General features: G+C 41.2%; 1 protein-coding gene across 7 annotated transcripts in view; it reads right to left on the bottom strand.

Moving 5' to 3' along the window:
* Positions 1 to 233: 233 nt before the first annotated feature.
* ZNF608 (zinc finger protein 608) overlaps positions 234 to 13809 on the bottom strand; it is a 92423-nt gene continuing 78847 nt past the window's right edge. For 3 of the 7 annotated variants that reach the window (XM_061346017.1, XM_061346020.1, XM_061346018.1), the window contains exons 4-10: positions 11722 to 11809; positions 8550 to 10998; positions 6426 to 6843; positions 5693 to 5865; positions 4641 to 4794; positions 3299 to 3380; positions 234 to 2318 (exon numbers count right to left, since the gene is read on the bottom strand). In XM_061346017.1, coding sequence (XP_061202001.1) covers positions 2312 to 2318; positions 3299 to 3380; positions 4641 to 4794; positions 5693 to 5865; positions 6426 to 6843; positions 8550 to 10998; positions 11722 to 11809 — 3371 coding nt within the window. In that variant the 3' untranslated portion in view covers positions 234 to 2311. Of the gene's footprint in view, positions 2319 to 3294; positions 3381 to 4640; positions 4795 to 5692; positions 5866 to 6425; positions 6844 to 8549; positions 10999 to 11721; positions 11810 to 13809 lie in introns of those variants that run through there. The other 4 variants (XM_061346024.1, XM_061346022.1, XM_061346023.1 and 1 more) reach the window with 4 other exon arrangements.

Raw genomic sequence — 13809 nt, 5'->3', positions numbered from 1 at the left:
GACTTCAAGGATGTAATAAAGCTATACTGTTAATTGCAATTTTAACTGTTGCTTATGCTGTATCAGAGTAATTCATTCCAGGTACTTACAACACTCAATCTTAAACCACACTAAAGCAAAGTCATCAACAGTGTGAATTTGTAAGATCTGTTTGCTGTAGAAACATTAACGGTAGAGGCTGGAAAAAAAAGTAAACCGTACATTTCAATACAAAAATCATCTGAGCCTTTACCATAGAAGTAATAAGGCATTTATTATTTCAAGAGCCCTGCATTCACAATATCCCCTTTCGAAAGAAAACACCCCTTCGTTCCCATTTTTATGAGGCTAATTTGTAGTATGCCACCACTGTGAGACTTCCGAATGTGTTCAGAACAAGACAATAAGTGTAAGCCACAGATGAATGATGTGTAGTAAAAATCAATAAACCTTATAACTCGTCAGTAAGGGAACTGATTTTATGCCTATAAAAATAAAACAATTATAGCAATATTAATGACAGTTTCATCATAGTAATATAAAAAGTCCAACTGTGCTTGTCTGTTGGGAATCTTTAATTCGTCCTTCTGTATTATGTATTCACAAGGTAGAAGAAATGGAACCAACTTCAAGAACAAGCTTTAACTTGCAGTAATTCACCCTGTCAAAAAAACAAACCCAAACCCAAACACAACAGTAAAACTTTAAAAAACCGTTTTGACAATCAGTATAACAGGGATAAGAAGGAAAGGATAAAAGTTAAAGCCTTGGAAACCTGACCAGCAAATCTGATTTTTTTCCATATCATGATTAGTGATTTCATGTTAACGGTGTTAACTGCACTATAACAAAACAGGTGGCGTAGCCACATAAAATACGTACTCTCTGCCAATGCAGGTTAAGAACAGCAAAGGACTTTTTTAATTGTCAGGTCCTCTGTTTTTAGGCATCTATTCATTTTGGAGGTGGGATAATACAAATATAATAGGAAAAAAATTGTCTATAATTTACAGCACACAGAGCTGCTCTAAACCAGTCCTTAGATATTTAATAAAGTTTCTAATAGCATCCAAGGTGTTACTATGGGCCTTACTCAAACCTGTCAGGGTCAACTGAAACAGGCCCATTGTCATCTGGATTGGGCCCCACTGCGCCCATTGGTAGAGGCCAGCCCAGGTGGGGAGGCAGGGATGGCAGCAGGTGCACACCACTGCGTGAGCCCCAGGGAGGGCCTCAGGGCATACACACACTAGTACCTGCGTGGCAGCTGCAGCCTCTGCTGTCTTTGCCTGTGACACATCTTTCAAAGTGGGCCATAGGCACCACGGAAGTATAAAACCAACCTTTTATTTATTATGATTGCCAAATTGTTTAAGGCAGGTATAAAAATGAAAGCATTCAATATATGTTTTACATAAAATAAACTAGATCACAGCATAAAACAAGTAACCAGACAATGGCATTAAAGTCTCTCTTCTAAAACTGGGTAATTGTAAACATTAAAAAAAAGACTGCAGGACTATTCAAGTAATAGAACAATCACAGGTGTCTTCTGGTATGCAGGCTATTAGGTTATCCACCATTCAAGATTATAAAAAATGACATTTTGTTATTCACAGATGCTCATTATCTCCATTTAAAATCTATACATTATATACAACACAGTTTTTGTGGTACTAAAATCCCCATGCCTTCCAAAGTTATATTTTTCACAATACACAATTACAATGAAACAGTGAATACAGTAACATTTTACACTGATGCATCTTAATAGGAGCCACCAAATAGACATCTACGTTGTACCAAAGTGTCATCACAGTTAGCCTCTCTGAGAGCTTATGGGAAATACCAGAAGGGTATGCAAGGTTCAGGCACACTGATACATAACATTATTTATTTACAATTGGAAAGAAAAGGAAAAAAAAAAAAGAGAGAAAAAAAAGAAGGAAGAAGAAAAGAAACAAACAGCCTTTTGTGGTTTCTAAACTCTTCTAAACATGACAAATACGTATCTCCTTTACCATGTGGTTTGCAACTTAGCAGCAGACCCTGTGTGCGAGCCTTGGTACTGATACAAAAAAAGTAAAGAATATATATATTTTTATATATATGTATATATATATATGCATATATATATATATATATAGAAAAACAGAAGTCTAATTACAGCAACATTTGTTACTCTGTGATAAAATCTGCAATTTACAAAAATGAAATGACTGGTTTTTGCCTGCCATTAAGGCATTTCAAATTAACACCATGGAACTGATGTCTGTAATAAAGCGCTTCCTCATGTGATCCAGTCACATGACAATGTACATTTCCAAACTCATCATTCTCTGAAAAGAGAAAAAAGAATGTTTTAGTATGCAGTATCCTTTCCTCCTAGGGTTTCTTCTGCACCTTGGATACACCACAAAATGAAATCTGCACAGTACTCTCAATCCAAAGAAGGAAAGACAGCAAGCCATGTCTTCATCCCTCCCCTGCCAGGAACAACACACTAACAAGTAATTTGTGCCAGAATTTATCTTCTGGGTTCTGACACCATCAGCTTCCCCAGGGCTTCAAACCTTTCTCATGCAAATAATTCTAGCTACGAGCCTCACACGCTTGCTTATTTTCAGAGTCACCTTTAGAAAGACAGCCATAACCATGGAATGTATTAGACTTAACATGGCAGTGATGAAAGAAGCCCTCTGTTAAGGATATCTTGGCTTTTTCATTCAATGTGGATCACTGTAATAGAGAAGAGTCTTTCCTCTTGAAGACAGCTAGTTGGAATAGTAAATTCTACTGAAAAGCTAATAAATAATTTAAGGTAAATGTGTGGAACGGGCATGTAACTTAAATATGATGTCGCCTCTAGTGGACTCCCAAGCAAACTGCTCTGAAAGCAAAATCGGCAAACCAGGCAGACCTGCAGGATAGATAAAATCCTAAATTTTCCTGGTACTACATGGATCTAACTGAACACGAACTTTAAACCCCTCTAATAAAAAATCTGTATGTTAAATTATATTTCATAATAATTTGCTTTCTCTTAATACCAATCCTTAAAACACAGTCTATGGAAAATCTCAGAAGACAGACTACTTGTCCCTTGCTAATGATCTATGTTACAGCTAAAGGCTCCAACTAGGGAAAAAGTGCCACCATAAGGAAAAAAAAAAACTACAATTAATCCAAAGTCCCAGGTTTTTCTTCATCCTTAAAAACTGTGTCATACTGCAGACCATCAGGATATAAAACCTATGATTTGCTTCTTTGTCTCTATATCTGGCAAAGATATATAGCGCAAGATTTACCGACTATTTACCTTCTTTGTGCAGGAAACATACCAGATGCAGATGCCTGTGCAGCCACCTGCTGAGTGGCAACGAGGGCAGCAGAGGTCAGTCCTGAGGGAAAGAAGAAATGAAGGAATGTTGACGTACTTCTGGTTTTAATGGATTTTTGTGCTCAGAAGTATTAGGAAGCATCTCTTAAGGCAAATGGACAAAAAATCCCACCATCAGAAAATGGTGGGGTTTTAACACTACATAAATTGCAAATATTTCAGGCAACAGCGTTAAAAAACAGTTTGCCCAGTATGATCAATATGCATTCATACAGTAAACTGAATTTTCCTTGATATATATTTTATAAGAAAATACAGTATTGCTACTTATTGTATTCCTTTCCAAGTACTGCACTGCATGATGCTAAGTGGTTTGTGTGAGTTCCTGAATAGGAAGCTCAGCAGAAATAATAGGTACCAGGAAACAACAAGAATCAAAAGTCACAGTGAATTATAGAAATGACATGCCAGCTGCTCAGAATACAATACTTTCATAATAATTTACCATTTTTACAGTTTTTCCACTGAACAAGCATTATGCATCCCCAAAGGCGTACAAAATCACTCAATCAAACTGAGAAATGTCAAGGCTTTTACACAGGAAAAATAACTGCTGGGGCACCAAGTGAACGTAATGAATTAATGTCATTTAGCCACCAATTGTGATAGCATGTACTTTGCTGCATGGGAGGAAATCTCTTTTTAATTCAGCTAGAGTCCAAAGTTAGAGAAAAACAGTCAAAGACTGGTATAAATCCTAGAGAGAATGAATCCTCTTGCTGTGCTACTTCTTCTCTGATTCTAGCTTTGTGCGCTGCATTTGCCAAAATACAGAAAGTCCTCTTTCAGGTGGTCAAATTATAACAAGCTGAAAGCCTTATGACTGCAATGCCTTGTACATAAAATACGTTCAGGATAAAAAGCCTTTGTCTTTGCTACATTTCTTCAATTGCTTACATAACCCTAATTAGACAAAAAGGGGGTTGTTTGGTTTGCTTTTTTAACCGCCTTTCAGCCAGTTAATGTCAGTTTGAAGTAGGAATCAAAACATTCACATGAATGACAGCCTAACTGGTGCATCTGTAATAATGCTCTAACACTCAGTTTTGGAAATAAAGCTTGGTATTTCTCAGGCATAAGGCTATTCATTCAGTCATGTTAGTCAGTGCTGTGAACTTTCAAGCCTTCTTCCTAAATGTAAAGCACTTATGATTAACAAGGGGATCTCTATCCAAAATGCTTCACATTGTAATGATTTCCAATGTCATGATAATAAGTTTGTGAGGCAAGCTAAACCCACCACTGGAAATCATCTGCTCACCTTGAAATGGGTCATACTGTCCAGGTATAAGGGGGTAACCCATTCCAACGTGTGTGTGATGGTGCGTATGGAGATGCCGCTGGCTAAAAGGAGAATGACGGTCTCGTTCCCTTTCTGCTTCCCGTTCTCTCTCAGCTGCTGATTTTTCCACAGGCTTGTAAAAGAAAGTGTAAGAAAACTGATGTGAGGATTTAGAAGGGATGAAACAACAATCAAACTACAGTTGCTATTGCCTGGCATCAACCTTACGAATTCATATGATGACGCAGATCTTTTCTGAGTAAGTATTTTCTCTGCTATATTATTTGCATTTGATTCTAATCTAAAGCTGGTGTGTCTGGCTAATGAAAGACATTCCAAGGCACAGTGATTTTGAGGCAATAGACTGCAGCCTGAAGCCGCCATGATGACTTCTAGTTTTGGGCTCCCTTAAGCTTGTCTGAGATGCCAATGTAGGAACAACCAAGCTGAGCTGCTGAAAGCTGATGTAAATGAATCTTCAGCCCTCTAATGCACTCTGGGGATCAAGCCAGCCTGAATAGCAAGAAAGCCCTTTTAAAAACAGAATCAGAGTCAGGGACTTGCTCACAATTAAAACTAGCACCAGCTTATCTGAAAGTACAATAACAGTATACACTCCACTAAGAAAATCTTCAGAAATAGGGGCTGGTAGTCTGCCATTTGGAAGATACAGCTTCTTGGGAAATATATGGAGGGGTTATTACCAAATCCCACCGCCCAACCTGTCATTTCATTATCTGTTTCCAAACAGGAACTTCCTGTTTAACTGCAATAAACTGCACCAGGAGGTATCTCTGAATCTGTGAGTCCATTCAAGATAGAAAGATTCTGAGCACAGAACTGTGTTCGATGTGTCACTTCCAGTTTATGCCACAGAAGCACCCTGACTATAAATTGCTTTTATTTTAAGCTGTACTATAAAGAAGAATCATGCACTCAGAGCTTGATGCCAGATTGTGTGCTTCTTAAAATTATGTTCTCTATCCCTTCCCATATGTACCACTCTTCAGTAACAACAGATGAAGTCTTACAACAGGGGACTTGCTGCGGTATTGGCTGGCATGCTGCTGGAGCAAATCCAGTGCTTTGGACTCAGTGGCTGATTTTGCATTGATGCTTGGACTGGTATTGACTTTCTCCGTCTCTTCTCTCCCTGACATCTTCCCATAAACTGGATAATGAAATCCTGGGGAGAGATAGGCCCCTGCAAGTAAACAATCAATACCACACTGAGTTATTGGTTTTATATATTGGTTATATCAAGGTGGGAGGAGGGGATGCCAGGATAGAGGATAACATCAAAAATGGATCACATGACTATCAGATGGCATCTTTGCTCTTCAATTTCTTCACCCTAATTTACCCTGATGAATGGAGGCTATAAAGAGGGCTGAGCTGATAGCCACTTCAGACATTTATGAGTCCTCTTTAAGTGAAAGGAATAGTAACTGTAATGGTTCTGACAGTAAATGCTTAGAATATTTTTATAGGCAATAAACTATCTGTCAGTCTAACAGCGATAGCAGACTGTCAAGGGCTGAGAAAACTGTAGCTGGGAACTGCGACAGTTCATAAAAGGAACATCTTATATTAAACAGTTTCATCTACAGAACTTTCTCTAGTGGAAGCACAAGCGAAACAAATGTCACCCACGAAGTTTCTAATATACCCTAGCTACTAACAGAAACATTAAAATGCAGGCTTTAGTGCATTTTGAGGATGTAAATCTTAACTAGCATGCACAGGGAATTTCAGAATACATACCAGGATAGCTGTGCATTAGGACAGGAGAGACTGCACGGTAGGCTGGATGGCTGGGATCGTACATCTGTGGATAAGGATAAGCATGCAAGTACTGGATATACGACTGATGCTGACTCATTGGTGAGGAAACTGCTACCCTAGCACCCCGAGAGTCCTTCCAATTTACAGGAGTCTTACGATCATCATTTTTTATCTTGCTCTCATCCACTGATTGAGAATCAGAACGCTTGACCTCTTTAGGCTCCTCTTTAATGCTTGCTAATGAGACAGGAAGGTTAGGTAGGGAACTTTCTTTGTTAGGTGTTTTTCTAGGGCTGTCTTCTTTAAACTTTTTCTCACGATCAAGTTCTTCAGATTTTTGCTGATCAAGGTATTTGGGCTGATAGACATAATGATGCCATGTTCGTGAATCTGGATCCTAATATGGAGGAGAAAAAGCAATTTTGTTCTGAACTTAGATGTTGGAGTAAGATCATTATCAATATTTCCCCTACTTCAGCTAATATTTTTTAATAGCTGTTCTAATAACATACCCCTGTTACATACAGGAAAGTTTTCCTTGCTACAGAGTGCCTTGAGCTCACAGCCAAAAAATATTCCAGTGAAGAAGCAAGAGATGATTAACAAATTTAATTCAATTGCTTCATCTTATATCCCTTTTCATGTCTCTAACTACATATAAATACATATACATTGTATCAAAGTTCCGAGACCACACTATTCATAGAACATTTTAATTAAATCCTACAGAGAGATTTTCCCACTAGAGAGAAAAAAACTATCTGTGAACCACAAAAATAAAGCTGGCTAATGATACGCCAAAGCACTTACATTACCTGAAACAATGAACCTGAAAAACTGATCTAGCTGGAAAGATGCTAATGCAGCCTCTGATATTAAAAACATTCAGGAATCAGTGAAAGTCATATATTAAGGCAGACTTCCTCAGCTGACAGTCTTACTCCATGTTTGTAAAATTACACATGGGTAAGTTTTTACAGGATCAGGACCACACGGTTTAAAGAACATACACAGGGTATCATAAACATATTTTTGCATAATATATTACATAGACTAGTTTATAAACATGTTCTAGAATTAAGTAGGTGAGTTCTGTTATAAAACTACACCAAATCAGTACTGAGCTGTAAGTGGAAGACTTTTTTTTTTTTTCTATTACAGAATACTCAAGACCTAATTGTAAACACTGTCTCTGATTTATGGCATGTGCAACAAAAACATAAGCACAAAACTGCACACATGGGCAGTCTGGTTCAAATACCCATCTGAATCAGCAGAAATCTTCTCCTACTTGAGGCTGTACCATCCCATCTCCCTTACATGTCCCTAAGGGTGAAGTCTGGGATGTACTGTACACTGGAACATGCAAGTATCAAGCATTGAGGCTCAGGTTCAGAGCACAAAGGTGGTTGCATTGCCTCAAATGAAGGCAACGTGACATCTAGGAAGGCCAGCATAAAGCCACTGGATGAAATTCTGGTGCCACTGAAGTCAATGACAAAACTATCACTGGCTTCAATGGACAGAGGATGTCATCCATTATGTAGGTCTGTAGGGGCTTGAGGTTGATTGAGGAGAGATGGGGAGCTTAACTGCTTCAAAAAGGTCACCTTGGGTTAAGATAAAGAGCTGAGCTTGAAGCCAACTCTTCAAAGAACCTGTTCACCCATCTTTGGTAAATGCCAACTGTCATTTAACAAAAAAAACCCACTTCAAAACATCTTTCAAATCTACTTTAAGTCCCCTCACAATGAAAGCCGCTTATTTTGCTTGAAATTTCACATTTCTGAACTAAGCAAATTGCTTTACAATTTACATCTAAAAGAGAAATCTAATTCCATTTTATTCATGCATGTAATTTAATATAGTCTATTCAGGTCTTCAGCATGGGTTCTTTCACCACCTTGCTAGATTTCTTTTTTTTCTTTTCAAACAGCTCAACTGAAAGGTCTATTGGTCTATTCAGACACAGCAGTACTATGAAAAAAGGATGGTGGAGCTTTTTTGGCTGCAAAGGTAGAAGAACAACACAGCAGATTCAGGCACAAAACCTCAATTTAAGGATGAATCAAGACACTCTTGCTGACTTTCCTGTAATCTCACCTGTTTAAATCTTGTAGTTGGATCTAATCCCGTTTGCTTCATGGAGTCCATAACAGATTTCATCTCCACAGCCTCCTTTATAAGCTGGTGGTTTTCCATTTGTTTGGTTTTGAAGCTGTCAGCCTGAAGCTGCTGCTGGTGATTGGAAAGGATCTGTGATTTGCTTGTCTCCTCACCTTTGTTAGGAGCTGATGACCCTATTTTAGTGTTATTTTTGCTGGACTCCGGAGTTGAAGGGGCTTTTGAAATAGTGGCAGATGGAATATTCTTCTGCTTGTCATCCTTCCCAATCTCCTTCAAGGGGGGGTCATTCTTTCTTTCACAGTCCCTCCCAGTTTGTGCCATTTTCTGTTCTGCTAGTCTCTGGTCCTCATAATATTTTTCATACTGTTGCCTGTAAGCAGGGTTAGAGGCCATTAAGGACTTTTGGTCCATATAGAGCCCATAGGCATACTGTCCATAGTAAAGTGACTGAGCAAGTGCAGGGTGTCTTTGAGTTATCACTGACTGATGTTGTGGCTGCAAATTAGAGGAAGTGCTTTCACTTTTCTTGGCATCTGACAGTTCTGCCTTCTCTTTCTTTTCAGCTTCTTCCTCAGCCTCTTTTTTGATCTTCAGTCCCTGTGGGGTACTGCTGTTCCCAGCTGCTGGGGCATTGACCTGTCCAGAGTGCAGGTAACTTGGGGAATAATAAGGATCGTAGCCATGGTAATAGGGAGAATGGGACTCTTTTGCTTGAGCCGATTGTGCTGTGGTTGAAGAATGTCCTTTTACAACACCGTCCTTATTAGAAATAATATCCGACGGAGAGCTGGCCTTTGACCTCATGCCCTCTGACCTGCTGTCAGAGCCACCATCATCAGCTGCATCAGAAATATCTGAGTAAGCAGGGCTGTTGGTTTTAGTGGCCGTGCTTTCTGCACCATTTTGTGTCAACACATGCAGTGACGCCATGGCAGACTGTCCATTCACCAAAGTGCTGCATTCCATCCTGGAGGCACTCCCTATGGAAGGGCTGGGTGCGTTGTCTGTGAACGTGTAAACCTTATCAGCTTCAGCCTTGATACTTGCCATCCTGCTCTCCTGAGACTCTGACAGTCCATTAGCTAGCACTTCATTCTTGTTGAGATGGTCCTTTAAAAAATGTCCAGATAAGTCTTTCCCAGACCCTTTTGAATCTTCCAGCTTTCCCAGCTTAGAATCCATCTTGGGGCTTCCCATCTCTTTGCTTTCTTTGTCCTTCAGCTTTCGCTTCTCCTTTTTCTTTTTGTCTTTGAGTGATGTGAGAGCTGGGTTTACAGTGCTTGGCTCTCCCATAATTGTGGGCTTTGGCTGAATAGGCTTTAGTGGAGGGCTCTTTGGTGTAGCCTGAACAATAGTAGTTGTTAGAGAGGGCAGTCCCGGTATTGCCCCTGTGGTTGTGGTTGTAAAGGTTGTAGTAGGTATAGCTATTAACTGGGGAGGAGTCGGTGCTGGCGCTGGAGCAATGGGCCTGGCTGTTTTCAGTTTGGAAAGGTTTTTATCCACTTTGCAATTGTTTGCTCTCTTGCCTTTATCACCCAAACTCTTCTTGTCAATTAACCCTTCAGCCTCCAGTTTCGGCATTTCGGTTTGCAAGCTGCCATCAACTACTGAGCAATTATCCAGTGTGGCTGCCATATTAGCAATTACCGGGAGGCTGTTCAATTCACTGTTGAGACCTTTCTTTTTGCCAGAATTCTTGTTGGTTTTGGAACTGATAACTGAAGCAGGGCTGTTGCTGGTCAGTTCCCTTTTTCCCCTGGGGGTCCCTGGGGTAGTGATGGAGGAAGGAGATGTTGGTGCTTTCAGTGGATCAAAGCCTGGCAAATTTGTGCTTGGTTCACTGCATTCAAGGGCCACATTAGCCAGTGATTCCTCGCAGTCTGAAATTTTGTCTTCACTGTCAGGCTCAAACTCCAGTTTGTTTTCTGGGTCTAAATGTGCGTGAGCCTGATGGTATCGTAGTCCATTAATGTGCTTGTACTTTTTGTTGCAGTTGGGATGAGGACAGTCAATCAGCACGGGAGAAGAGCAGCCTTGGTCCAATAAAGTAGTCTCGGGTTTCCCCTGTGGGGTGGTGGGAGTGCTTCTAGAGTTAGTACGAACACGTTTTCCAGATTTATTGTCCTCAGAACTGGAGTTCAAATCTAACTCCATTGGAGGCTTAGTTTTCCTCTTATTGGTAGCTGAGGGGCTGGCTTTGACTTCATCCATGGCGCAGTTTGGGGGTGTCCTACGCCCGCTTGAGTTAAGGCTGCCCCTCCTGCCCTTCCCATTGGCACCACCTCGGTTCTTATTCTGAAGTCCTCTGGACTCTGCAAAACTGGTCTCATTGCCAGGCAGAGCTGCAACTGCAGCGGACCTTGCACGCTTCCCCCTGCCACGCCCTCCGCGCATCTCTAGGTCACTTGTTGGCGACTCACAGAACCTGCATGAACAAGAGCAGACTTTATCAGCTGTGGACTGAAAAAATACCAAAACAACACCACTTCCCACAACAGAGTATTTGTGCTTGTTAAAGGAAAGATATCCTTCTGCCAAACTAAAATGTTACGGTCTCAAAGGGAAAGCAATTTAAAAAGAACAAAAACAGTAAGAACAAGACCACCTAATTGGAACAATGGAAAGAAAATTTTTCCAAGCTTACTGAAATGCATTTTTAAATTAACTGTCCTCTGACTCAATCCCATGTATTTCCCCTTCCCTCGCGAAAACACAACCAAAACCAAAAAAAAAAAAACAAACCAAACTTCGATCCCACATTTCAATGTAGGCAAGGGGCAACTGGTTCGAACTTAAACAGGGAAAGTTCAGGATTGATATAAGGAAGTTTGTTACTGTGAGAGTGGTGAGGCACTGCAACAGGTTGCCCAGAGAAGCCATAAATGTTCTGTTCCTGGCAGCTCAAGGCCAGGTTGGACAGAGTCTTGGGTGACATGGTGTGAGGTGACCCTGCCCATTGCAGGGGGGGTGGAACTAGATGATCTTAAGGTCCTTTCCAACCCTAACTATTCTATGATTCTAATTACTCTTTTCACTGGTGTATGTTGCTGATTATAAGCAGTTGTTTTTTATTAATCTCTGTGCAGTGTCTTGACAGAAACTGAGGGTTAAATACAGCCAAGAAAAAAGAGACTCAACGATTTCCCACCTAGGAGGGGCCCAGTCGTGCTTTGTGCAGTCCAGCAGTGTTCCCACGTAAGTCTTGTTCCTCCATGTAACATTTACCACCAGGACACCTGCCAGCAGAAGTAAAACAAAGTATCACAGTCAGAGCAGTAATAGGGGTACGCTTTTTTGTTCGGTCTTCTTTCGCTTTTTCTTTCCTTCCCCACAAGTGAGAGCTTTTTTCTCATTTGCTTTCAAACACTGTGGTCTATATTCTGCCTTTTTTCTGGTTTCAGTTACCTCAAGTTAAAAACCACAGGAAAGACAGCAAACATCAAATAACAAGGAGAATGTGCGTGCATGTGTGTGTGTGCAAGATAGTGTGCCTGTGTGACTGTGTGTGTAATCAAGATACAGCTGACAGAAGGAAATGGGGTTTGCCATGTCCTGCTGTAAAACAGCAACACTCACCTCTTAATTTTGCCATTATTGAACATAACTGCTCTTGTTTGGCAGCCAGCCAGCATAAACTAAGCACTAGCTACAGTGTTTAAATCAGTAGGTGACTGAGAAGAATCTGCTTTGAACAGTATGATAATGACGCTTCTATCTATTTGAAAGTGCATATAGCCAAATACACAAATATACACACATATGCACTACAGGCTGTGTTCAGCAGATTTAGATGGAAATGTGTATTATTTGCTTTGTTTCTTCTTCTGTGGAAAGCAAGGGGACTACTCATGAAACAGCCACCACTCAGTAAATCTAACTGGAACTGCAATACAGTTACATAGAAAGAGGGATCTTTCAAACAAATACACTGTAAGTTAATTGGTTTTCCACTTGTGACTGTTATTAAATCTAAATTCATCTTCCCACCTAGAGAAGACCTTGAATTTTGGTTTACTAGAATTATGCATATAAAATGTGTGCATGGTAAGAATATCATATGTAACAATAAAATACACGTGGGGGATGTCATTCAAATGTTTTCAGGTTGCCATCAAACACTTCTTCACGTGATTTTTCATAGGGTTTATGGACTAGATGGCATAATCACCCCTTTAATGCTTTCACTTCTACAGATAAACATAAGGTAGTACTATTAAACCAGACATCTCATTAGAAAGTTCACTGAAATCACAGAATCATAGAATAGTTAGAGTTGGAAAGGACCTCAAGATCACCTAGTTCTAACACCCCCACCACGGGCTAAACACATGAAGAAAACACGTTTCACTTAGCAAAGACAAGCACTGTGCAAAACGTTTCCAGTTCATGAGAGGTGTGAAGACACTAACTCACAGCTGCCACCCTCGTGACTTGGTTTTCCCCCACGCTTTCCGTGTTGAAACTATAGCATTTCTACAGCAGATACAATAATGGCGTGGTGCCAGAATTTTTCCATCCCGTCTTTTCGCTTTAACTTACCAGTGCCATTTCTGATTTCCCACTAAAGCGATCCCCCCTCTGCCACACAAAGGTAAAGTAAACATGCAACCAGCCACTGATTTCCTCAGGGGCCTTTTAACAGCGGGGAAGCATTTGTATTGTTAGTGGAGGTACGGGGGAAGAAGGGATTTCCTTGAAAACGCTCTGTAGCAGATTTAATGACTCCCCATATGGTTATATTGCCATTATGATAAGGCGACTGGAATTCCGTGTGCTGGGGCGAACTGTTTTGAAGGGTGAGCGACAATCAGCTCCCACAGCCAGGATCACAGCCAGGCGCCGAACACCTGGAAGGATCACGGTTAAATAGCTATGCCGTATTTTTACGACCTACCCAGCTTGGCAGCCTGGAAAACAAAGCAAATCCGTTTTACCCTCGCCCCTTCGACCGAGACCTCCACCGGAAAGGCCGGGGGCAGGCGCTGGAGACGGCCCGCTGAAGGGGCCCAACCCCACTCCCACTGCTGCTGAGGGACGCTCTCGTCCCTAACCCCGCGGGGCGCTTCGGCCCCCGCCGCCATTGGCCCGTGCAGCTCCGGCTGCTGATTGGCCCGCCCTGCGCTGCGGTGTCGTCGCCACCGCCAGCCCATTGGTGGCCGAGGGCAGGCGAACTGGGGGTGGGACGGGCCCTGCCGCGGGGTCGAGCTGAGCCAGACTGGCGCTGGGCACGGCAGCG

The sequence above is a fragment of the Neopsephotus bourkii genome, unplaced genomic scaffold, assembly GCF_033783945.1.
Source record: "Neopsephotus bourkii isolate Nb327-2 ecotype Australia unplaced genomic scaffold, CSIRO-AGI_Nbou_v1 NB_256, whole genome shotgun sequence".
NCBI classification, from domain to species: domain Eukaryota; kingdom Metazoa; phylum Chordata; class Aves; order Psittaciformes; family Psittacidae; genus Neopsephotus; species Neopsephotus bourkii.
Note: the sequence above shows the minus strand (reverse complement) of the source record. Positions and strands in the feature narration are given on the sequence as shown.